The sequence below is a fragment of the Tenrec ecaudatus genome, chromosome 10, assembly GCF_050624435.1.
Source record: "Tenrec ecaudatus isolate mTenEca1 chromosome 10, mTenEca1.hap1, whole genome shotgun sequence".
Classification (NCBI taxonomy): domain Eukaryota; kingdom Metazoa; phylum Chordata; class Mammalia; order Afrosoricida; family Tenrecidae; genus Tenrec; species Tenrec ecaudatus.
In genome coordinates, this window is record NC_134539.1 from 77323884 (window position 1) to 77348962 (window position 25079).

The window sequence follows — 25079 nt, forward strand, 5'->3', positions numbered from 1 at the left end:
TTCTTCACCACATTTGCTTATGCACTCACTTTGTCTTCAGTGACCATGTCAGGAAGGTGAGCATCATGGAATGCCAGTTTAATATAACAAAATGTTTTTGCATTGAGGAAGTACTTGAGTAGAGGTCCAATGTCCATCTGCTACCTTAATACTAAACCTATAAATATATGCACATAGATCTATTTCCCCATTGTCATGTATATTTATATATGTACATGTCTGAATTTAGACATCTGTAAATGCCCTTTGACTCCTACTTCTCTCCTCTATTTCCTTTTACTTTCCTCTTGTCCCACTATCATGTTCAGCCTTCAGTTGGGTTTCAGTGATTCCTCTCGGTTACATTGCCCTTTATCATGCCCTACCAGGCCTCTTACACCCTCCTCACCATCCATTTTGGATCACTTGTTGTTCCCTTGTCCCTAGGGTTGTTACCATCACTTCCTTCCCCCCGCCTCCCCCTCTCCCATGCCATGAGGTTTTTACTGAATTAAGGGTTCTATGATTTGGCAGCAGTCCTCGCTTCACTTACCCTCCTGCATACATACATACATACATACATACATACATACATACATACATACATACATACATACATGGAAAGCAAAACAACTCACTGCCATCAAGTGGACTCCAACTCATCATTGTCCTATAATGGGTTTCTGAGGCTACAAATCTTTACAGGAGCAAACAGGCTCATCTTTTTCCCACAGAGCAGCTGGTGGGTTTGAACTGCAGACTATTTGAACTAGACTGTTGTGTACCTGCCCAACACCTAACCTACAGTGCCACCTGGGCTTCTTGTGTGTGTGTGTTTGTATACATATATGAGGGAGTCCTCGGGTGATACAAATGTAAGGTGACTAGATGTCCCACTTTTGGCAGGACAATCCCGATTTTTAACAATTTTTCCCACATCCCACTGCATTTTTTAAAAAGTCCCAATTTTTGGAAAGGATGCACAACAAGCTAGGGTATATGGTTTTCGGCTGCCAAGTGGCTATTTTGCCAGGATATGAATTTTATCAATGGTGTCCCGCTGGTATCCCACTTTACCAATGTTAAAATCTGGTCACCTTATACAAATGGTTAATGCACTTGGCTGCGATTCAAAAGGTTGGAAGTTCAAGTCTACTGAGAGGTGTCTTGTGCCTTGGGAAACCCTAGGGAGAACAGTTCTACTCCGACACTCAAAAGTCACCAGGAGTTAGCTCTCATCCACAGCACCTGGGTTTGGTTTTATACACATACGTGTGCAGGCACGCATGCACAAAAATAAATATGTACTTCTACATATTTAGACACTTATCAGAGCCCTGGTGGCGTAACAATTAAGAGCTAAGCTGCTCACCAGGAGGTTGCAGGTTCAAATTCACCCAGCCCCTCTGCAGGAGGAAGACCTGGCAATTTGCTTCCGTCAACGAAGTGTGAGGGATCGTTTTTATGTGACCTTTCGAGCTACGGTCTTGCAACGTTTCATGATTAGGGGGCACTATGCCAATGAGGTACTTGTGGCCACCGTGGATACTGCACCCCCATGGGGTGGGGGACCTTGCAAATAAGGTGTCTGGAACACTCCGAGGGGACTGGTCCATTTTGCCACCCTGCTAGGTGGGAAGGAAGAAGGGAGAAAGCGCAGCGCTGTAACACAGATGACAGCGAGAGTCGAGAGTCAGCAACGCTGCAGTGATAAGAGCAACCGTGGCTTGAGATAGCTGCAGTGTCTCACAGACTAAGACTTACAGTACCAAGAGCTTTTAATACTTGCTTGACAAGGTCCTGAGTGGGACCGGTAGCAGACAATGAGATGTCCTGATGAAGAACTGCATCCTGAGCGGTTCCTGATTCCGGGTTGTACCTTGTTCACAAAGCTCAAAACCAAACTCAGTGCCATGGAGTCGATGGTACAACTGCCCTGTGAGGTTCTTTACGGGAGTAGAAAGCTTCGTCTTTCTCCCAAGGGGATGGCTGGTGGCTTGAACTGCTGACCTTGCAGTTAACAACCCAACACGTATGCTACTGAACTGTCAGTACAGTACAGTTGATGAGATATTACAGTGAGTAGCCACGGTCAAGTACTCGAGGGGGGCTGCTCCAGGGAGAGGAGGAGGTGATGCTGGAGGTGACGGAGCGATGTGGCAGTTTGGAAAAGCTGGACGTTTGGAACATCTCTAACCTCTGCCTCACAGGAACCAACTTTGTGCTAATACATTTTGTGTGTGTGTGCTAATACTCTTAAATGGACTTATTCAGTTCGTAAAAATGACAGCCAAGAAAATGTAAGGGGCAGTTCTACTCTAGCACATGGGGCTACTAGGACACCCACTCAAAGGCACACACAATAACGTTACATGTAGATCGACCAAAAACTTCAAACTGCTGACCTTGTGGTTAGCAGCTCAACACATAACCCACTCTGCCACCATGGCTCCTCCAAAGATACAGTGAGACTGCTTCAGCTTTGGCCATTGCAGCAGCTGGGGGGTTCCAACCGCTAACCTCTTGGAGGGCAGCACAATGCTTAATCCACTGCACCACCATGCTCCATAAAGGTAAACAAAGAACCTCCCTGGGGGACGGATAACAGAAAAAGGGGTGAAGGGAGATGTCGGACAGGGCAAGATATGACAAAATAATAATTTATAAATTATCAAGGGCTCATGAGGCGGGGGGAGCGGGGAGGGAGGGGAAAAAAAGAGGACCTGATGCCAAGGGCTTAAGTGGAGAGCAAATGTTTTGAGAATGATGAGGGCAATGAATGTACAGATGTGCCTTACACAATTGATGCATGTATGGATTGTGATAAGAGTTGTACGAGCCCCTAATAAAATGTTTCAAAAAAAGACACAGAGTGTGTAAAAACACTGTCCAGGTGAATCTCGGGAAGGGGAGAGAGAGTCCACTGCACTCATACAGCCTCAGGTACGTTTGCCTTTCTCCAAAATTGGAGGTGTCCAGCAGGTTTTCTCATTTGAGGGGGAGCAGGGATTGCTGGGGGGGTCTCAGGGAAAGGGCAACCCAACAGCAACGACAGGCGCTTGGGACCGTGCCCAAGCTTCACCCATGCCCTCGCATCAAATGCCCACAGAGCAAAGGCTGCTGTTGCTCATCTCACAAAAGAACAGCAAGGGCTTGGAGAGAAAGTCACTTGCCCGGGTCACAGAGCAAGGAACTGATGCAGATGGAACCCCTAGAGTCCACTGGAGCCCTCTGTGCTAATCCTGGTAGCTCACACAGCAGGCAGTGACTGCAGGTTGACCCAGCAGAAGTCCCGGCTCTCCTTCAGGGACAAGAGAGCAAGAGGAAAGGGGAGAGGGCTGGCAGAGAGCCCCCTCTTGTAGGCCTGGGGTCAGACTTTCAGGCTGCCCCTCCTGAGGAGGGCAAGGGCTTTCCTTCTTGTGTGCTCCCACTCACAGGGGCAAAGGGGAGGGCAGGGCCTGTGGGTGCCTATTTCTCGTTCGTTCCCACCACTGAGTCCATCCCTCTGGACAGGAATGATGCCGCTGCTGAGCCTCCTGCCTGCAGGGCACCCACCCACAGGCTGCCAAGGAGCCTCACCACATGAGCTCCCCCTGCCCCTCACATCCCTTACTGTACCCAATGCAGCACCACACATGACAGCTCCCTACTCTCCAGCATGCCACCAGACAGCTCCACTGTACACCCCCCCCCCCCCCAGAAAAGCCGACTATCCTTCTGACTTGAAGCAGAACGGATAGTCCCTCATCCCGTCCTGCCTCCTACACCCCTCCAGGCCTCCTCACAAGTCCCTCAGCTTCACTCAGCTGTCCCCTCTTCCGGAGAGTTCCCAACTCTTAATTATGTGGCCTCCCAAAAGCCTCATGGCCCCACTGAAGGTCAGCACCATCACGAGTTCTAGTAAAGGTGGAGAAAGTAAGGTGACATGAAGTGGGCTAACTGGCTTCAGGTCGCACAGCTGAGCAGGCGAGCCAGCATTCAAACCCAGGACTGCCTGCCTGGGGCCAGTGCTCTGAACTGTCGGCTGCACACCCTCGCAAACAGACTTGGCCAGCCTGCCCTGTGGAGGACCCTGACCTGCCCCAATTTAAGCAGTCAGACTCCAAGGGGAGACTGCCATTATAAGGACAGTGGGGACAGCCTCTTGGGGGGGAACAGCGGGGGTGGGGGGACGGGCAAGAAGAGCCTCTTCTTAGTCATTCTTCAGGGAGTACAGTTCTGCTCAGTTTAAACTCCCTGCCATCTCGGCTCCATGAGAGTCAGTGTATTGGGCAGGGCAAAGGTTTGGGGCTGCCTCCGGCTGGTTGTCCCTGGAGTTAGTAGGCTAGAGGCAGTGACTGGCCCTAGAGGGGAGACGTCTAAGCAGAAATTCAGATTCCGGGTGTCAGGCCTAAAGACACAAAAAAGCACAAAAAGGAGAGGCTCTTGGAAGGGAAGGCTTTTAGGCAAAGTCACACAGCAAGCTGGCAGGACCAGGTCTGGAACTCGGCACCAGTAACTCAGACCACGATTTCTTCTATCATATTCCCAACTAAACCATAAGCCAGAATACACTCAGCTAAAATTGGCCACTCAACCTTCCCTCTCCCTCTTGGTTTTCTTGTCTGACTTATCTTATTTCCCTACTCATCACCTTCTACCTTGAGCTCTACTTTATTTGTTGTTCTTAGCAGGCAGGTCCAGAGTGGGGCAGCTTTTATCTCTTTTGCTCACTGGTACACTTCAACTACTGAGAGCAGTGTCTGTTCCATACAGCCAGTGTTTGGTAAATAGCTGGTGCATACGTGAATCAGTCCTACAACCTTTACTGAATACCACCTATGCTGTGCCAAGTTCTGCATGGCATCACCTTGCTGGATCCCAAACCCACCTGGACTTAATGCTCACTGAAGCCTGAAACGAAGCAGCATTCCCTCTACCTCCAGAGAGGAGGTGGCGTAAAAACAACCAGTAGCTCCCAAGTAGACTAAACTTAAGACTCTGCTTTGAAATGAATAGGGCCCAGACTCCCTGGAGGTTCCCCCAGAGAACAGTGCCATCTCATTCCCCTGCCCCACCCTCAGCGACTTAGAGGAGCTGCATCCTTCAGCCCGTGATCCCCAGATTGACACAGCTGCCTCTTTCCAAACATTACCTATGAGCAGGCGCAGTGCCAAACACCCACCTCTGTTAGATCTGCCATGGTCCATGTGGTAAGCATCCCTGGGCACTGCTGCCCCACCCAGCAGGGGTCAGCTCAGATAGACCACATGTTCCTCCCAGAGAAGTCAGATAACGAGGAGGAGGTCTAGATATTTCCCTGGTCTTCCAGCTTCCAGAAAGTATCTAAGAGTAATGTCCAGTACCCTCTGCACCCTGGTATTGTGCAGTGATAGCGCTGCCAGGTGGGCAAATTCCAAGTCACTGCTGATAGCAGGAGAATTGCAGATGCCAGGCCAGCAGACTCTTACATGCTGACCTCTGGGTCCTTGCTGGACTAGTCACAGAGCCTTTCCTTCAACTGACAGGGGCACAGACATCATGGGCACCTGGGCTTGGCTGAAGCGGACCGCAGTAAGCAAGAATTTTAAACTACACACCTGTCGCTTTCACGCAAACACACAAGTCTACTCCAAGGGCCCTTGACTCGACTAGTCTGAGAAACAGAACTATAACCTCAGAGGAAATGGTTCCAGAGAAAAGTAAAGATATTCCAGAATGCCACCGTGCTTCAGACGGGTGGTCCAGAAGAGGGAACCCCAGTCTTCCATCAGCCCCTCCTCCAAGCAGGGAAATTCAGGAACAGCAGCGACAACACACACCTAACTGTACTTTGTGCCACCTACCCCTACCCCCACCCCTCCACCTTCCAGCTGTGTCACTTGAGGGGCCACAGCGCATCTCTGAGCCTCAGTCTCATCATTTGTAAGATGTAAAATAGGGATCGAATTGATTCCAGAGGGCTGCTGGAAAGTAAGTGCTTCAGGAGAGGCGTTTCTTCCAAAGGAAAGGGCTGACATATACTAATAAAACCCAACTCTCACTTAAGGCGGTTCCTTGGTGTCATGATAAGCAGCAGTTCTTAAGCATGGGTGGGTGCCTGTTCTCAGATGGGAAGGACCCACAGCGGCAGGCTCTCCCTTGTCCTGCAGAGTCCCTATGAGTCGCTATGAGTCGGCATCGCCTCGATGGCACTGCATTAAGTGGGTTTTGTTTTTTCAGATCAACTGAATCCTGGCAGCATCCTCGAGGTGGAAAGAGCAGAGGACAGAGGGGCTGTCTCCTTGGTCAAGGCCCCCTAAAACAAGGTCCCCAAAGGTCCGGGGAGACCGCGGACAAGCCTCAGACGCAGCGAGAAGAGCGCTCCGGCCCCAAACCCTCCGAGAAGGGTCCAACCCGGCGACCGCTCCGCTCCTGGGGAGGAGTGGCAGAGGCCCACATTCGCGGGGCCAGGGGCGCCGGGGCTTGGATACACCACAAGCAAGACGAAGGGACCATCTTTGGTCTCTAAAGAAAACAAAGCACCAGGGCCCCACACCCCAGGGAATTAACAGTCAGCGCCCCAAGACGCCATACGTAGGCTTTGAACGCTGGGTCAAGCCCCGGGCAGAAATCAGAGAGACGGGAGGAGCCGGTCCGGGAGAAGCAACGCGACCTCGGAGTCGGGGAGACTGAGGAAATAGGAGTGTCGGGCCCCCGGGCACCCCCGGGGCGCCGGCCGGGGACGGGGGAGGGAGGGGGAGGGGAGGGGCGGCGGCGGGGGCCGGTTAATCCCGAGCTCCGCGCACCTGGCCGCGGTGTCGAGCACACCTGGCAGGACCAGAGCCCCGCCGGCCCGGAGCGGGGTAGGAGTCGCCCCTTCTCCCAGAGGCTCCGCGCCCCGAAGCCGCTCGCCGCGGCCGGGAACTCACCTGCCTCCGTAACCGCGCCACCACCGCCGCCACCTGTCAGTCAAGCGCGCCCTCGGCTGCGGCGCCGCGTTGGGTCGTGCGACTCCGTCGGCCGCGCCCCTCCCCCTCCCCCTCAGCCGACCAATCGAAGAGGCTGACGTGACGGCGGGGCGGGGCCAGGCGGGCTCGGCACGCTTGGGGCGGGGCCGGGCGGCGCCGCTGCTCTGAACGCACTACTTCGCGCCGGAAGCGGCTTCGTTTTGGGCGCAGCGGAGCGTCTGCGGACCCGCGGGGCCGGCGCCAACATGCCGGTCACCGGGAAGGCTTTCCGCCGGCGCCGGGCCGACTCAGAGTCAGAGGAAGATGAGCAGAACTCGGAGGAGGTTCGGTATGTGCAGAACGAGGCTCCCCCAGGGCAGGTAGACGCAGCCAGGGTGGGTGCAGTGGCCTGGTAGAAGTCGGGCCTACGGTCGCAACTTGGGAGAGGTGTCCCCAACTCTGTGGATCTGACCCCCAGGGGTCCACCCGGCGGGTTGAGCACCACTCTTAACCGCGGGTCAGCCGTGGGGCAGGGGAGCTGGTCGAAGCTGCCTGGATTGTTTGCTGGGAGCATCGCTTAGCTCGTGCATGCCCTTTCTTCAGATTAAAACTGGAAGAAACCCGGGAGGTGCAGAATTTGAGGAAGAGACCCAATGGAGTGAGGTGAGTACCCAGGGGCGGACAGGGGTGACAGCTCACCCCTGCCCAGGGTGTCATGAATATCTTCTCTTTCTACATTGTCTCCTTTCTCTCCACTGCCCCGAGAGGGGACCAGTGTTCTCTGGAAACATGTAACCAGAACCTATTCCATGGGCCGTTGTGGTCGTTACTCGGAGGCCCAGCAACGGGTCCCCAACCTGGTTTTGGTTACACCCAGTTAATTGTGGGATGCCCATTGAGTGTTAAGAATTGGGAAGATTTGGAAAGGTATAATCAAGAAAATAACAAACAGCAGCCTTTTTCTCCCAAACCGAGGAAACCAATGTGAACATTTTCATGTCCTTTCCTCTCTCTGCCCCGCTCTTAGTCTGTGATCAATATTGTGCACACTTTTTTACATGCTTTATACATACAGTAAGTATCATGAACACTTTTATTCTTTGGCATTTTCAACTCAGCATGACATTGTAAACCCACATTGAGAGATAAGTTTGTAAACCTTTTTAATCACTGCACATGTTCTACCTAATAGCTTTGCCACCATTTGCTAGTGCTTCCCCTATTTGGGGACATGTAGGGTTATCCTATAAATTCTTGCCATCAAATAAGCCTGCGTAGATCATCTCCCACATTTGTCTTTAGAGGTTGTTTCCATGAAAGCAGAATCTTAAAAAACGAGATCACTAAGCAAAGGGATACCAAGTGGCTTTACTTGGAAAGTGTCCCACTTCGCCGCCAGCCCCAGCCTCTAGCGGTGAGAGAGTTTATCAGACCCTGTTGTACCTCTCTGTCGTTGGCTTTGTTTAACATTTTATTATGCTTTAGGTGAAAGTTTACTTAGCAGATTGGTTTTCCAATTAGCGATTTATACACATTGTTTCATGAGGCTGGTTGCGATCCCTGCAATGTATCAGCACTCACCACTTTTCCTACCCGGGTCTCAGTCCATTCATCTTGTTCCCTAGTTCCAGGTAAATGTCCCGTTGGTCTCATACGGTTGAGTCCTCTGGAGTTTATTTCTTGTGAGATTTCCCAGCTGGCTTTGGAACCAACCCTTCAAGTCTTATCTCTGCACGGATGTTGTTCTGAAATAGTCTCTCCCTGACCCTTTGCTTATTCTCAGCGCTGTGGCCTTGCTGGTGGGGGAGAAGGTGCAGGAAGAGACCACCCTCGTAGTAAGTTGTGGGGTCCTGGGCAGTGGGGAAACGTGGCTGCTCGTCACTGGATGGCGGGTTTGTTTTCCTTCAGAAACCCCGCTGCCAGTTGCAGAGATGCTCGTTTTAAACTAAGTGTGCTTTCTCCAGGACGATCCCTTTCAGATGAACACGGGCGGTATGGTGGACATGAAGAAGCTGAAGGAGAGGGGGAAGGACAAGTAAGCAAGGACGTGCTGGGGTGGGCCCTCACTTTTAGCCTCTGCCCTGGGCCCCTATGCTCGCAGAGAGCCTTCGAATGAAGTGGGCAGAGGGCTTTGGTAAAGTTGGTTTTTTGGGGTTTTTTTTAACCAAAGGATAAAGAGTACTTTTTGGTTGTCTGTCTGTCTGTCTAAGGAGGGAGGAAAGCCCACAGTTCTCTTCAATCCACATTACGCCGTCCATTTGTTGTTGTGTGCCTGCTTCACGGAATTGTGACTCTAAAGCTCACTCTCATTCTTCTCTCCCTTTAGGATCAGTGAAGAGGAAGACCTCCACCTGGGAACGTCGTTTTCTGCAGAAACCAACCGGAGGGATGAGGATGCAGACATGTAGGTCCATGGCTACAAAGGATCAGGGGAAGGCCCCAACCAGATACGGTCTCAGATACGACATAGGTGACGTGCTTGCAGTTTTCCAAAGAGGTCAATTTGGACCCATTTCTCCCACCTCCCAGACTTGAGAACTTCAGTGAAGCAATGCGAGTCATTTTTATTTTTCTTTCCTCATTTCTGGAAAGCTCCATCGTGAACCACACGGCCCCCTGCTCGTGCTGTGGGGTATGTGCTGACTCGTGCTAGCCCCGTGGGACAGCTGGCCCACGATGTTTCCCAGTCCGTAATGTTGACGGGGAGCAGCTCACGGACCCTTCTCGCCCACGGAGCTGCTGGTGGGGTCACAGGAAGCACGTTCACTTGGCAGCAAGTGCTTAGCCGCGCGCCACAAGGATTCCTTTTTGCCAGTGTGAGCCGACTGCTCTCAAGTTGATCCTGCTTGTCATGACAGCATAGGATGCAGACATGCTCCCGCGTGCTCTTAAGGCAGTACGTTTTTATGGCCTTCCAGTTAACAACCCAGCTCTTCTGCAGCTGCATCGCCACGGCTCTTTGGTAGTGTTCAACAACAACCGGAAAAGCCCACGCCCACTTCCATGGGCGAGTCCCACTCATAAGGACACTGGGGGCAGGGGAGAAGGGCACCTTTGGGTGTCCAAGGCTGTACATCTACATGAGAGTTTCTGAAAGGCCTTGTCTTTTTCCTGTGGAGCCACCAGTCTATCTGGTCTGCAAGCCTGACAGTTCACAGCCCAGCTTGTCACCCCCTGTGCCACCTGGTGCCTTGTGTTAGTGATCAACCCCAAAACACCCTGCCACCAAGTCAGCTGTGACTCACAGCAACCCTGTAGGACAGGATAGAAGTGCCCCTGCAGGTGTGTGAGACGGTGACTCTTTACTGGAATAGAAAGCGTCATCCTTCCCCAAGGAGCCACTCGTGGTTTCAAACCACTGACCTTGTGCTTAGCAGCCCGATGCGTAATCACTGCGCCACCATGGCTCATTTGCTAGTGCTAGGGAGCACTGACTTGAAAACTCCTCTTCTGAGCTTCGGGCTCTTCGGTGAGGCTTCCGCGTCTCTCATTGCAGGATGAAATACATCGAGACGGAGCTGAGGAAGAGGAAAGGGATCGTGGAACTTGAGGAGCAGAAAGAAAAGCAGAAGAGCGCAGAGGACTGTCTTTATGAGCTCCCAGAAAGCATCCGCGTCTCCTCAGCCAGGAAAACGGAGGAGATGCTTTCCAACCAGATGCTCAGCGGCATCCCCGAGGTGGACCTGGGCATTGAGTGAGTGTGTTGGCCGGGTATCCAGAGAAACACACCCAGGGGCACTCAAATATGTGGAAGAAAGCCATGTGCCGAGAAGTAGTTGCACTTCAAGAAGGCGTCCCAGCCCCGTCCAGCTCAAGTCTGTAAGTCCACGCTAGCCCCTAAGTGCCTCTGCAGACTCCCAGCCGCAGGCCGTGGTGCAGAGTGATGACACAGGAAGATCACAGGCTGGTGGGTGCAGAGTCTCGTGGATCCAAAGGCAATGGAAACGTGGAAGGGTACCGGCAGCTCTCGGGGGTTGGCGGCTGAGTTCCAGCAAGCAGGGAGGCCAACCTGCAGAGAGAGGGTGGGAAGTTTCTGGTTTCCCTGCTTATAAGAAGGCCACACCCTGAACAGGGGCATCATTAGGCTGTGACCTGACCGACTGGTTGGACTCCACCCCCCACAGGCATGCCGTCGACATAACACCCATAAGTTCCACCCTGAGTTTTAATTTATGCTGTGCTCCAGCTTCCTTTGGGCTAAAGGGAAGAGCTCTCCTCATCCCAGTTAAAATTTAAAGAGACTGGTTCTTAGCTGTCTCCTCGCAAACCCACAAGTAAGCACTGCGCCTCGTTCTCTGGCAGGAGTGAGGTGGCTGTGGCCAGGAGTTTCAGGGACATGAGGCTTGGTCAGGACGGTAGGAGAGACTTAAGGGACGCTGATTGAAAGCAGCCCTTTTTCAAACTCTGCCACAGTTCTTCTAATGAGAGCTTGCATTCTCCAGTCTCCGTAGGACAGGGGCAACATTAGCAGTCCAGCTAACCCTAACCCTGCGACCTCCTTCCATTCTGCTTTCCGAGGAGGAAAGCCAGGCGTCGGGATGGCCTGGGCTTTCATAAGAAGCTTGAGGGAGACTCCTGGGTTCTCTCGTCTTTCTAGCTTCACGAGCTCAGAGCTCAAGTTGACTTAGCTCCTTTAAGAGTTGACTTCCTCTTGACCAGAAGAGGAGACTAGCTCCTTGGTGCCCATGGCGGTGGGAGCTCCAGGGGTGTGGCACAAGAGAAATGGGTAAGCTCGAGAGAACTGCGCCCCAGGGTGAGGCTGGCCACGGTGAGCACAGGCCGCCAGCCTCCCAGTCCTTTCTCTGCGTCCCACATGCACCGTGATCCAACCTGTGCCCTGGCCCCTCTCTCCCTTTAGTGCCAAAATAAAAAACATCATTTCCACGGAGGACGCCAAGGCCCGCCTGCTGGCTGAGCAGCAGAACAAGAAGAAGGACAGCGAGACGTCCTTTGTGCCCACCAACATGGCTGTGAACTACGTGCAGCACAACAGGTTTTATCATGAGGAGCTCAGCGCCCCCATCCGGAGAAACAAAGAGGAGCCCAAAGCCCGGCCCCTGAGAGTGGGCGACACAGAGAAGCCCGAGCCTGAGCGTGAGTACTGGGGCAGCGGGCCTGTGCCGTGGCCTCGGGGCCCAGCCCACGCGCCCAACCACAACCCAGGCCTCTGTTTCTTCATCTGTAAATCAGAGACAATAGGAGAACCTCAGGGAATTTAATGCGCCCTCAAAATATAATTGATTCCAAAAAATCAACCAGGAATTGAAGTCAGCTGGCTAATCAGAATAGGCGCATATGAGGGGACGTCGCAGTTTGTGTAAAAGATCCGCTTTCACAACGTCTCCCATGCACATGCAGCGGAGGATGGTACTCAACCATCAACGGGCATGCGGTTCTGATGGTCCATCTCAAGGCTCATCACCGCATACATCCCGTGACTGTGAGGGCGCGTGAAAGCCTCGTGCTGGTGGGCCGTTACCCCTCAGTGGGAACAGTTCTGTGTGGGATGATGGAAAGGTTTGGGAATTAGTCAGTGGTGGTCGTTGGACAACATGGTAAATACATGTAATGCTACTGAATGGTACCCTTCAAACTGCTGAAAGCAGCAAACTTTAGGTTCTCCTTAAAACTTGCAACAGTCGACTCTCCTGTATAGGCTTTCAGACATTTTTAAAAATCTGTATACTATGAATAGGCTTGGAAAAGTTTGTAAGAAAATTTCGTTATCTTTTAAGTCTATTTTCCAAGAAGTTCTTGAAGCTCTCTCATATGTAGTTAAAAAAAAAAAAGCCATGGCATCGAGTTGATTCTGACGGGTAGTGACCCTTACAGGGCAGACTAGAACTACTCCTTTGGGGCTTCCAAGAACAGGCGGTGTGGGTGGATTGAAGGAGGCAGACGGCCTCATCTGGCCCCTGGGAGCAGCCTGTCGTTTGGATTGCTGAGCCTTGTTGTTGGCAGCTCTGGCTCCAACGCCATTGAGTCAAGTATGACTCATAGTGACTCTGTAGGGCAAAATAGAACCGCCCCCTGGGTGTCTGAGGCTCTAAATCTTTTTTTCTGTTTTGTTTGAACAGTTTCATTGGCACGTATAGCATATACTTTAATAGTTAGATTGTTCAATCACATCGATCATAACCATTACCATATCAGTTTTAGAACACCCCCCACCCCATGGTTCAATCACCTTTAAAATGAGTTCTGCAATTATTGCCAGTTCTAGTGCTCCCTCTTCATTCCTATCTTCATTTCCCACTCCCAAAATCCTCCTTCCCTCCCTATCACCCTGTCCCCACCCCTCCATCCCCTATCAACCCCTGTATCAGTTATTCTCACTGTGCATCCACTCCTGTGGGTCACAAACAGGGAAACCCAACAGAAACAATAAAAACCAAGTTTGAAATAAGGTGGTATGGATAAACAATAATATAAAGACCAAAATATTCAATAATGCATAAGGAAGAAAAGACCATCAATATTTTAAAAGCCAGGGAGAAATTTCTGATATGAAACAAGTAAGAGATACTTGCACACAGAACCAGTTCAGGTCAGATCTGTAGGGAGGTGTGTTAGTCTGGGTAGACTGAGAAACAAATCCAGAGACATTCGTATAAGAAAGAGATTTATATACTAGCAATTGAATATTGAGAAAACATCCCAGCTCAGTCCAGGTCAAGTCCATAAGTCCGCTATTAGCCCATATGTCCAATACCAATCTATAAATTCCTCTTCAGACTCACGCAACACATACAGTGAGGCTTAATGCATGAAGATCACAGGCTAATGGGTTGAAAGTCTTGTGGACCCAGTGGCAGTGGAAGCATCTCAGCGCTGGCAGGGGTCTCCACATGGCAGGGCTCTAGCATAGCTCCGTTTGTCTCATCTGCAGGAATGTCTCACAGGGGGTGTCTGTGTGTCCCACCTCCAGCGAGCTATTTATCTCCTTAGAGACTCCAAATGAGGTCATCAAGCTGCAACCTGATGGACAGGCTAGACTCCACCACACCACTCTTAAGTCTCAAATTGACAACAGATTATGTAACTGCCACAGGTGGTCAACTGGCCAAGTATTGAGTTTGATCCAGCATCTTCAAGGTTACAGTGGTCTCTGACTGACAGCAAGGCTGTTTGAGACGCTTGCCTGTGGCTTGAGCAGATCTGCCAGCAGCTCCGTCTGACCAGACACTCTGCAGATGGGTGTGGGCTCCCACTGTCCTCCACAGCCTTCTACAAATAGGGTGTTCACAATTTAGGCCTGACACTTTTCCCTTCGCCACAGTCGAGTTTTTTGATTGTCGTCTTGGATCACACAAGCTGGTCTGCTTTTTCTGTGTGGACTTACTTGACCCTTGCTTAGATGGCTGCTTGTTTGAATACAAGCCTTTCAGACTACAGGCTCTATGCTGTTTGATAGCCGGGCGCCGTCTGCTTTCTTCACCACACTTGGCTGTAGCACCCTTGTCTTCAGTGATCTTTTCATGAAGGTGAATGTCGAGCAGGACCATGTTATCAGAACTAAGTGTTCTTGCATTGGGGCTAGAGTAGTCAGGAGCCCAGACTCCATCTGCTTGTCCATGAGGACTGCATGTCTCGGGTTTACTTTGGTGGTTATAATGTGACAAAATCACAGCCCTGTAATATCAACCGGGGCCATAGCAGCCATAAGCCAGTCAGCAACCAAACAGGACACACACACACAATAAGAAAAAAAGAAAGAAAAAACAGTTACAAAACTAAGCTACTAGCAGGAAAGCAGAAACTTCTATAAACAAAGAAGCATAGTATTGTCAGCCACTTCCCTGGGGTGTGTGTCACCTGCACCGTCAAGGTCATGGTCAGTTTTCCCAGTGCCCCAGCACCCAACCACTGTCGGTGAGAAGAGTCTGTGCAAGCACAATGTCACCTGAGCCACAGCCAACCCACAGGTCGGTCTCGCAGTCTGTTGGGCTCTTGTGAGGCGGTACAGCTTTATGGGAACAGGAAGCCTCACCTGTTTCCCATAGAGCAGCTGCTGGTTTCAAACTGCTGACCTTTCAGTGTGTGACTCGCACCAAGTGTGCTTGCTTAGGAAGGTCTCCCAAGTTCTTCCTGGCAGTACACCTTGTAGGAGCCCTAGTGGCATGGGAGTGACGTGTTGGACTGTGAATCACAAGGGTTACACCTTGGCCACCAACCAAAAGGCCAGCAGTTTGAAACCACCAGGCGCTCCTTGAGAGAAAGGTGAGGCTTTCTGATCCAGTAAAGAGTCACGGTCCCAGACACCCACAGAGGCAGTCTCACCCTGTCTTAGAGGGTCGCTGGGAGTCAGGCTTGGCATCAGCATCGACTCACCGGCAGTGTACATGGTTTGGGGCTTGGGTGGGAATCTACCCGGCAGCACACACACCATTCTATTTTGCCGGTTCATTGTGCTCACTGACTGCCAGCAGCATGTTCTGTTGGGGAGAAAGATGGGCTGGAGGTTGACCAGCCCTTGTTGGCTGTGAAGGTGGTCGCCAGGTTTGCCCTATTTCGAAGACCGCTTTCAGAGTCATTCTCCAATAGATGGTGCTCCAAGACCACCGCCTGAGATTTCCTCTAGAAATGTGATGCTAGCTTGCTCTCCCATTCAGCGCCTATTACCGCTGCGTTTTCCCACGGCACCAGGTGGAGTCAGCCTTCCTGTCACCGTTGGTATAATATTGAGCACTCAAAAAAAAAGCCCAAACTCACTGTCACCGAGTCAATTCCAACTCATAGCAACCCTATAGGACAGGGTAGAACTGCCCCTGTGGGTTTCCTAGACTGAAACTCTTCACAGGTTTATGAAGCCTCATGTCTCTCTTGCGTAGCAGTGGTTTTGAACTGCTTCCTGTGGGCTTAGCAGCCCAACACGTAACCCACTACACCACTAGGGCTCCTGTTGTAATCCCGAAAGGACACTGCATTCGCTGAGCCTTCCCACAGTCTGCTCTGTTGACGTGCTTCTGACCTAGGGAATTATTTTTGGTGGAACAGCGGGAAGGGTATCTTTTGGTTGTGTGTCTTTTCATTCCAGAATAGTCCCAGATGTAGTGGAGTCTCCAGATGTGGGTTCAACTCTCCAACTACCTTCACTCTCAGTCACCTTCATCCAGTCCCTGAACCTTTATGTGAGCGGGGATGGCAAAATGCCTCTGGCTAGGGTTATTGCCTGCAGCTCTAGATAGGGCCACTAGAGTTGGAATCAGCCCAGCAGCCCTTAGTTTGGAGCTATGAAAATTAAAAGAAATAATGCCTCGCTCACCTACAGAGCCCTGGTGGCGCTGCGAGTTACACATTGGGCTGCTGACTCCAAGGTCGGCAGTTCAAACCCACCAGCTCTTCTGTGGGAGAAGTATGAGGCAGGCTTATTTGCTCCTGTGAAGATTGACATCCTCTTAGGGTCGGAATTGAACTGGCGACAGCAGGTTTGGTTTGGGCTTTGCTTTTATTGCTCAACCAAGTGGCCCTGGTTAATTACTCGGCTGCCACCTGAAAGGGCAGCGGATCAAGCCCACCAGGGCTCTGCGGGAGCAAGCTGTGGCAGCAGACTCCATAAACATGACAGTCACGGAGCCCTCCTCGAGCAGTTCTGCTCGGTCCCACCGGGTTCTGGGAATCGGAATCCACGGGCTGTTGATCCAGACTTTGGCCAGCACTTGGCTGTAATGTCTGCTCACTGTTTTCATTCCTTCAGTAATAGGTAGGACTGGGGCCCTGCTGTCTACCTGTTCATTGGGTAGGGCCCTGGGGCTCCCTGGAGAACTGGGCCGGCTCGGTTCGTGCCTCTGTAGAGCTGAGGTCTAGGAAATGGGTTCCTATGCAGCAAACCGCTTCACCCATTCTTTCCCTTCTCAGGGTCTCCTCCCAACCGCAAGCGACCCCCTAACGAGAAGGCCACTGACGACTACCACTACGAGAAGTTCAAGAAGATGAACAGGCGGTACTGAGGGCTGAGGGGAGGCGGACGCACGGGATGGGCTGTCAGCAGAGCCCCGCCCCCAGGAGGCCTGGCGACGTGCTAGTGGACATTCTCCGAGCCGACTCGCATCGGTCCCACTGCCTGCGGGATGTTTTTCAAGCTCTGGATTTGTAACCCTTTGAAACAAAACGTGCAGTTTTCCTATTTGGGAACAAATGTTTATTCATGTGAGCACTATTAAATCTTGTTTGTAGATACGTCGCATTTCTGCCTGTGCTGGATCCAGAGCACACAGCTGTGTGTTCAGGGTGCGTCCATTAAAGCTTGTGAGTTCAGGATTGTGCGTACAGATATGTTGCCTCTTTAAGTGTCGGGCACAGGGCGCAGTCCACATTCTCCATCGTGCCCCGTGCAGCTGTCAGCAGAAACCCCAGCACAGGACCACGGGGATGCTCACAGACTTACAAACTTACATGTTCCTTTTCAGTGAAAAAGGAACTCAACTCTTTAACTTGAGGACTACACTTAACTATATAACTTTTAGGACTTAACTATTAAATATGAAACGAATCCAACCTTGTTTTCCTTAAAGCACACCAGGTAATTTTTCAGAACCCTGGCATCAGGTAACTCAGAGCAAAACTGAATTATTGCGGTAGATTTCCTCCTGAAGTTTAAAAGGCATGACGTGCCCCACCAATTTACTGTCCACTCACTGTCACAGTGGCATTGCAGTAACTTCCTTGGTTGATAGGCCCTTGGAGCACGCAACCAGCACTCCCACTCAGTATCTGGGTGGCATTAAGGATGGAAGATTAGGGAAGGATTGTGACATCCCCCCCAAAAGAGCGTCAACTTGGAGAGAGTGAAGTGTCAGTCTTGAGTCCTCCGTTTTGTTCTGATAGAATCACCCTGCACTTTGGGGTGGGTTCTCAATCTTTGCCTCTGCCTGTGATTTCCGTCCGGCTTGGGAGTGGGCTGTCCCTTGTGTTAGTGACTCAAGCTACCACCTTTACCCGACTCACCACCCTTTCTGAAGTCGCCACCCCTGCTCGAGCCCCTTAAAAGAAGAGCAGACAGGAGGGCTGTGAGTACCAGGAGCAGGGCACATTTTCTGGGCCCTGGAACCTTCTGAGAACCTAGACCAGTGGTTCTCAATCTTCCTCGTGCGACCCTTTCATACAGTTCCTCATGTTGTGGTGACCCCCCCCCCCAACCATAAAATCATTTTCTTTGCTACTTCATCACTGCCATTTTGCTACTGTTAGGTAGCAAAGGGGTTGTGACCCTCAGGTTGAGAACCGCTGTCCTAGACCAAAGTGAGAAGGAACCCCCGAGATGGAAGCAGCAGCAGAGAAATTGAGGACAGCAGAACCAGGAGGTAGTGTGGTGGGCCACCTAGTGCGCCGAGGGCTGAGAGGGCTGAATGCCAGCGGGCAGGAAGCCTGGCACCTCCGGGCACTGAAGGAGCTGACAAGCTGGGTACATGTACCTGAATAGCACAGAGGCTGGCCTGGGACCAAAGAGAGGCGGGTGGAGGGCATGACTGAGAGACTACCTGATCCAAGTCTTGACTCCTGAATTGCAACCTGGTCCTTCCCTTGTAAGCACCATAATCATGAGCATGGCCTTGACAGTGAACCCAACCCAGCAGAGAAGCAGAGCTGCTTTGGGAGACGCAGCCCGTGTCAGACTCCGCACAAGGGTTGCATTGAGGAGTTGTGTCTGACTGCTGGCTCAGGACTGAGCCTTGGTGAGTCCCCCTCGGGGGGTGGCCGCCAGGCCCCTCTGCCTGTTCTCCTGACACAAGCACTTGGCCACTCCTGCCATCGTTCTTCTCAAGTGGGATGAGGACAAAGCGGCTCAGGTGAGGGTGGCCCTGAAGCGTGGGGGTTGGGTTTGGAGAGGCATGGCTCGAGTCAGACCCTACCCACCGAGCCTTGCTCACAGTTCACAGCACTCTGTCCTTTCCTGCTGAGTCTCCCTTTTCTCATCTGCAAAACAGAGGTGGTTGTGTTCTGTCACTCCACTAAAATGCAAGGTGAGTGGGGCAAAAACGGCATGCCTCATTTTGCTTTGAATCCTCGGGAGCTAGCCCATTGCCGGATGCATAAGCAGGCCTCAGAAATGAATGAGTGAGTGAGCGGCCCATCCCTCCAGCACTGACGATGAAGGGTGTGCAATGTCTGCATTATGATGAGTCGCTTTCACCTTGGCCTTGTGATGCTGTGTTAGGCCAGTTTAACTCCAGAAACACATCCAGTGTAAGAGAGCGCTTTATATCAAGAAGTGGGGGGAGGGGGAGAAGAGCTATTACTAAGGGCTCAGTAGAAAGTAATTGTCTAGAAAAGAACGGTGGCAACATATGTACAAATATGCCTGATACAATGGATGTATGGATTGTAATAAGAGTTTTAAGAGCCCCCCCATAAAATGATCTTTAATAAAAAGTAATATGTCAAGTGAACATCCCAGCCCAATTTAGATCAAGTCCGTAAGTCTGACACTAGTCCATACATCCCTCTCCAGACTTAGGAAGTCACGTGCAGTGATACAGAATGCAGGAAAATCACAGGCCGGTGGGTTCAAAGTCTTGTGGATCCAGTGGTGGTCACATTACAGGGCACGGAGGTCTCAGAAGGGCTTGCCAGCAGGAGAGATAAAGGTGGGGGCTGGGAAGAGGGCAGCCGCCAGCCAGCCATTTATCTCAGTAGCACCTCCCACGGAGGTCATCCAACTGCAATCTGATTGACAGGTTAAAGTCCACCCATATCTTCCGACGGATGCCATGTTGGCACACAAACACCTACATACCACAGATGCCTACAAAAACGTGTGGGTGGGCTTGCAGCCCGCCAAGAGGATTAAATAACTTGCTAATAATACGAACAATACATGGCACCCTGTGGGGATGGGACCCTGCAGGGAAGATGTTTGGAACCCTAAAAGAGGACCGATTAGTTTTACCACTCCCCTAGGCTTAACGTCCTCTGTCCCAGATAGAGGGGAATTCAGTGCCGCCAAGAAAGACAGAACTAAGAGCAAAGCATGGCCTTTGTACATGAGGTCCCTGCGCGGCGACCTTCCTAGACCCCAGAGCCAGATCACTGGAGATGGTGCAGTGATGAGAAGTGGAAACATGCAGCAGCAAATGCAGGCGACACTGCCATGGGCCTCCTGGTACACACAGCAAGAGAGCTCCCAACAGCAGAGTGCCTCTGGGCACTTACTGTCAGCACTGAAGAGTTTTGTAGTGTTTACCTGAGTATAGCAAGACAGAGGTTGGACTGGCCAAAGAGGCCTGAGGAGCTGAGGGCTACCTGCCTTCACCAAAGAACTGTATCCTAAAATAAAAATTGAAAGAAAAAAAAAAGAACTGTATCCTGGGTCATTCCTGATCCTGAATTGTAAGTTGTCCCTTCTCTAATAAATCCAAACTGTTCCATTCCTGAGAGAAACTGTCAGTGCAGCCCGTGAGTTCTGTGCGACCGCTGCAATCGGGACCAACAGAGAAGCAGGCGGTGCTGGGAGGATCCGCTGGTGTCAGTGGGTGAGAAGGAGACAGAAGAGGACTTCCCCTGTGAGGTTCAACAGGGAGGTCTGGTGCTGCTGCCCCACCACTTTCACAGGGCCATTTGCTATTTTTAACATGTGAAAAAATTTGAGGCTACTTTTTTTTTCAACAAAGGTCTGTCAGGTCTCTGCAATGTTATGGGTAACCAAAATGAAAACTCGGGGACGAATAGAGTCCCTCCACCGCTTGTCATATGTGGTAACCTGAGGACTTGGTAGGGTGTATTGGACCTTATTTCTACATGCACAACTATGGGGGCCCTAATTTGAGAAAGATCTCCATTGTTCTGAGATAGAAATGTTTTCCAATACACGTTCTCCAGGCTGAATAATGTATCCCCCCCCGGACACACACACACACACATACACACTAGCCCTCCAGTAAGGAGTTGTTGTCAAGGAGCTACCATAAAAGCTGAATCAGGGAGAGAGGGTGCAGGGACCAGACCCCATCCCAGAGCACCAAGCCTTGAGGGCAACATACCAGTGTGGAGAAGCAAACTAACAGGATGATGGGGCAGAGCTATGTTGACCCCCTGCCCAGAAGAATGTACTACAAAGGACGGCTCTGAAGATGTCGCCTGGGGTGAGTGGCGGGACTGTCCAGACCACACAGGTGCAAACAGAGAGAGAACCTCATCGTGACCCACCAAGCACCAAGGGCAACTTCCCTCCTTGGAGCAGCCAATGCACAGAAAAGACCATAGGGCCCCACCATGAGGTACGGCATTCACTCACTGACCCATAGCACTACAGGGGACAGCACTGGAGACACTGTGCAGAAAGTGTACCTGGTCTGCCCCACGCACAGCGGGGTGAAATGCGAAGGGAGTGCAACAGGGGAGCAGAGTAACCAAGTACCTGAGGAATCCTGAAAATAGACTGCTGACTTGGCGTCTCATCAGACCTGATTGGAAAACACTCATAAAGGTCAGCAGACAACTCTGGAACTATCGTTTTGTTTTTGGTTTTCTCGTTTACCCTATGTCTGTCTATGTAAGAAAGACAGGCAGGACAAACAATCTCAATCCCAAGGAGAAAACAACAGGACGGGAGGTCCCGGGGGTACATGGAAGAGGACAGGGTGAGGAGGGGGAGCACAGAGCCAACGAACTCAGGGATGAGGGAACAACAAGAGATCTAAAATGATGGCGAGGAGGCCTGGTGGGGTTTGATCAAGTGCAATGTATCCAAAAGAAGTCACTGAGAGCCAAGTGGAGGGGAGTAGGATAGTGGGACAGGAGGAAGGCGAAAGGAGAGAGAGGAACTAGGAAGCAAAAGCTATTTATAGAGGTATAGCTATAGGCATGTATATATATTAATTTGTAATGAAAGGGCTAGAGACCAATGTATGTATATTTATGTTACATATTAAGATAGCAGATGGACTCACAGCCTCCCTAAACATAAGTGTGGGGGAAACTGGCTCCTCACACTATCACGGTCTGGTAGGCGCAATCATACAGTTATATAAAGATTCTGACAAGGTCATAGAGAATAAGAGATAGAAGGTAAAATAAAGGAGTCAGACACATTTCATAGTAGCATGCTCACCTCAGCCCTTCTTGATGGTCCACGTGGGGATATGGGAGGAGAGAAGGTCAGGAGAGAGATTTATTTGTAACCAAGGTTTATATATCTTTGGGGGCATGTAAACCCCCCTGATTACAGATGATCACATACGTGCAACAGGAAGGGCTATAAAAGCAATAAGAGGGGGATGATCCAGGAGTGTACACTCAATTGGGAGGGAGGGATTAGGGGTATACATATGACAAAATGGGTAGACCCAAGACTCAATATAGCAGCATGACCTTGTTCATCCTTGAGTGGGCTTGACCTTGCCTTTGGGCTCTCTTTCAAGGGAACAATCCACTACCCTTATCAGGAGGGAATGGGTCCTGCTTAGGGTAGGACAGACTATAGAGTCTGACTGTTTCAGACAGTTGATAACCCTTAGAGAGAATAACCTCTGACCTGCTTGCATTGACCTCCAAGCACACAGCTATTTACCATGTACCCTGAGCAAGCAGCCTCTTAGGTTTGGCATATATTTGGGAGAGACAACTTGGGAGAAATCTTTCTGTATCCCATAATCCCCCCTTTTGTTTTATGTCTTAAATTCAAAAGAGCTACAGGGGCAACATGTTATTTTCTATACATTGAAAGCTGTCAAGGCAAAATTGACGACAATATGAAAAAGTAGTCAAGCCAAAAATGCAGGCTTATGGCAAGCATTTAGAATCCCAGCTCAGGGATAAAGCCCCTCTATGCCCATCTGCTATTTGGGGAGGGGAAGACAGCGAGCAAATAAAGAGACAGAATCAGCCATGTGCTCACTTGTAGGCAGCATACCTTTAAGGGGAGAAACCGTGAAAAAGATCGTTAACGCAGGAAAACGTACTTGGACCATATCTCTAACTTTCCAAAGTGGTGGCTTTCCTACCGTGGAATACTAGCGTTCCAGATTCCCTCTGTACTAGTCAGGGACTAAGTCCCGCTCATATTTCCCTCAGTGTTCATTTCCCACACACAAGAACACTTTGTTCTAATAACCTGGCACTCTTTGATACTCACCTTCCTGACACAATCACTGAAGACAAAATGGGTGCATAAGTGCATGTGGTGAAAAAAGTGAATGGTGCCTGACTATCAAAAAATATAGCATCTGGCATCTTAAAGGCTTGAAGGTAAAGAAGCGGTCATCTAGCAGGGAAGAAAATAAGCCCACATGGAAGAAGCACACCAGCCTGTGTGATCATGAGCTGTTGATGGGATCAGGTATCAGGTATCAAAAGATCCAAACAAACAATTATATTGAAGTGAAAGAGGGGGGTTGGAGTGGAGACTCAAAGCCCATCTGTAGACAAGTGGACATCCCCCTACAGAAGGGTTACAAGGAAGAGATGATCCGCCAACAAGGGTACAGTACAGCTCCAACGAAACACACATCATTCCTCTAGTTCCTGAATGCTTCCTCCCACTCCCCGACCCCACTACCATGACCCAGTTCTACCTTACAAATCCAAATCCGGCTAGACCAGAGAACACACATAGGCACAGATAAGAGCTCTGTACACATGGAATCCAGGACAGAAGAGCCCCTCAGGAACAGTAGTCGGAGCAGCAATGTCACGAGGGTAGGGGGATGCTGGAGGGGCAGAGAGGGGGAAACCAACACAAGCTTGGATATGTAGTCCACCCCCAGGGGGACGAATGACACAAATGTGGGTGATGGGAGACAACGGACAGTATAAGACACAAAATAACCACAATAATATATCATTAATTTCTCAAGGATTTACGAGGGTGGAAGGGCTGGGGAGGAAGTGGGAAAAAGAGGAGCTGAAACCACGGGCTTAACTAGAAAGAAAATGTTTTGGAAATGCCAATGGCAACATATGTACAAGTGTGCTTAGTACAATTTAATGATGGACTGTCGTAAGACCCAACAAAATAATTAATATAAATGAATAAATAACTTCTGAAAGTATGAATAGTGACCCACACCTAATTCATAATAAAAATAATATGAATAATAATGATAAAATATGAATCATTTTTGTGTCTGGCTAATCAGGTTATATAATCACACCACTGTAAAATTTAACAAACTCTTTTCATATCTCTTCCTGATACTGATCACAGATTGCTTCCCTGGGGAGGACTCAGGAGCGTTCAAGGTCAGCTAACACTAGGTCAAGATGACTCACCTCCCTGCTTGTTTATTATGTTACCTGCTTGTGATATTACCCATCACCTGTGTAATATGCTGGCTGTATATATGACGTGCGTGCCTTAGGAAAGATCTGTAAGCCCCAGTGTACATACCTATTGGAAAATACACTCACTCTCTCAGTCCTGACATCGGGACACAGAGCCCCTGTGCCCCGCTTTGTCTGTCTGTCTCTATTATTTTCCACAATCACAAAGTGGCTCCGGAGGACCTGTCATGTTGGAGACCCCTCCCCCTGACAGCCATACTGTGGTGGTTTGTGTTTTCCTGACGTGGGAAGTTAAACCAGGATTTCAAACACCAGCAGGGGTTTCCACGGTGGACAGGTTTCAGGGGCACTTCCAGACAAAGCCCGATGTGGTGATCAATCAACTAAAAAGGTTAGCCAGTAGAACATTGGAAGGTGCACCCCTCAGGCTGAGAGACAAGTCGAAATACGACTGGGGAAGGGCTCCCTGCTCAAAGCAGAGCTGCTCCGGATGACACGGACGCTGACGCGGCGGGCGGCACAGCTCACATGAGAAGAAACAGGTGCAAACACCCACTGGAACCGGAGCCTGGAAAGTACAATGGATATGTTAGGCAGCTTAGCCTAGGGAATTGGGAAATCTATTTATGCATGCCCAGGAGAGCCAGCAAAGGACAAAGCTGGATTTTCCAGCCGGTGGGTGGAGATGGGCGTTACACCTGGAGCAGCCCACCTGGGCCAGGTGACTGCAATTCAGCCAATGGGATCGACCTGGGGTCGTTCACCACGCCTCCCCCGGGAACCCTTAAGAAGGCAGGAACCTAGAGGGAGAGGGTCTTGTTTGGCTGGTCTGGTCTTCTTGTGAGGAGAGAGATCCTTGTGTGACCTGGGGCAGTCTCTGCCAGGCCGCATGGTCAAAGGAATCCTAATGGGTGCCGCGTAAAACCGGAAACTTCTTTTAACTCTCATTAAATTCACTTGGATCACGAGCTC

General features: G+C 50.6%; 2 protein-coding genes across 2 annotated transcripts in view; one reads left to right on the forward strand and one right to left on the reverse strand.

Moving 5' to 3' along the window:
• Positions 1-6962, reverse strand: part of USP20 (ubiquitin specific peptidase 20) — a 50498-nt gene extending 43536 nt beyond the window's left edge. The window contains exon 1 of the mRNA XM_075560646.1: positions 6870-6962. The gene's annotated coding sequence lies outside the window, so the exon portion shown is untranslated. The remainder of the gene's footprint in view (positions 1-6869) is intronic.
• Positions 6963-7074: 112 nt separating this feature from the next.
• C10H9orf78 (chromosome 10 C9orf78 homolog) lies at positions 7075-17144 on the forward strand. The gene is made up of 8 exons (XM_075560647.1): positions 7075-7236; positions 7491-7550; positions 8671-8722; positions 8852-8922; positions 9214-9291; positions 10384-10581; positions 11746-11981; positions 16746-17144. The coding sequence occupies exons 1-8, from the start codon at positions 7154-7156 to the stop codon at positions 16835-16837; spliced, it is 870 nt and encodes a 289-aa protein (XP_075416762.1). The 5' UTR covers positions 7075-7153; the 3' UTR covers positions 16838-17144.
• The last annotated feature ends 7935 nt before the right edge of the window (positions 17145-25079 follow it).

Coding starts and splice junctions, on each gene's coding strand:
- C10H9orf78 (XM_075560647.1), top strand. CDS start 7,154: ATGCCGGTCACCGGGAAGGCTTTCCGCCGGCGCCGGGCCGACTCAGAG. Junction 8,923..9,213: donor AAGGAGAGGGGGAAGGACAA/GTAAGCAAGGAC, acceptor CTCTCCCTTTAG/GATCAGTGAAGAGGAAGACC. Junction 9,292..10,383: donor AGGGATGAGGATGCAGACAT/GTAGGTCCATGG, acceptor CTCTCATTGCAG/GATGAAATACATCGAGACGG.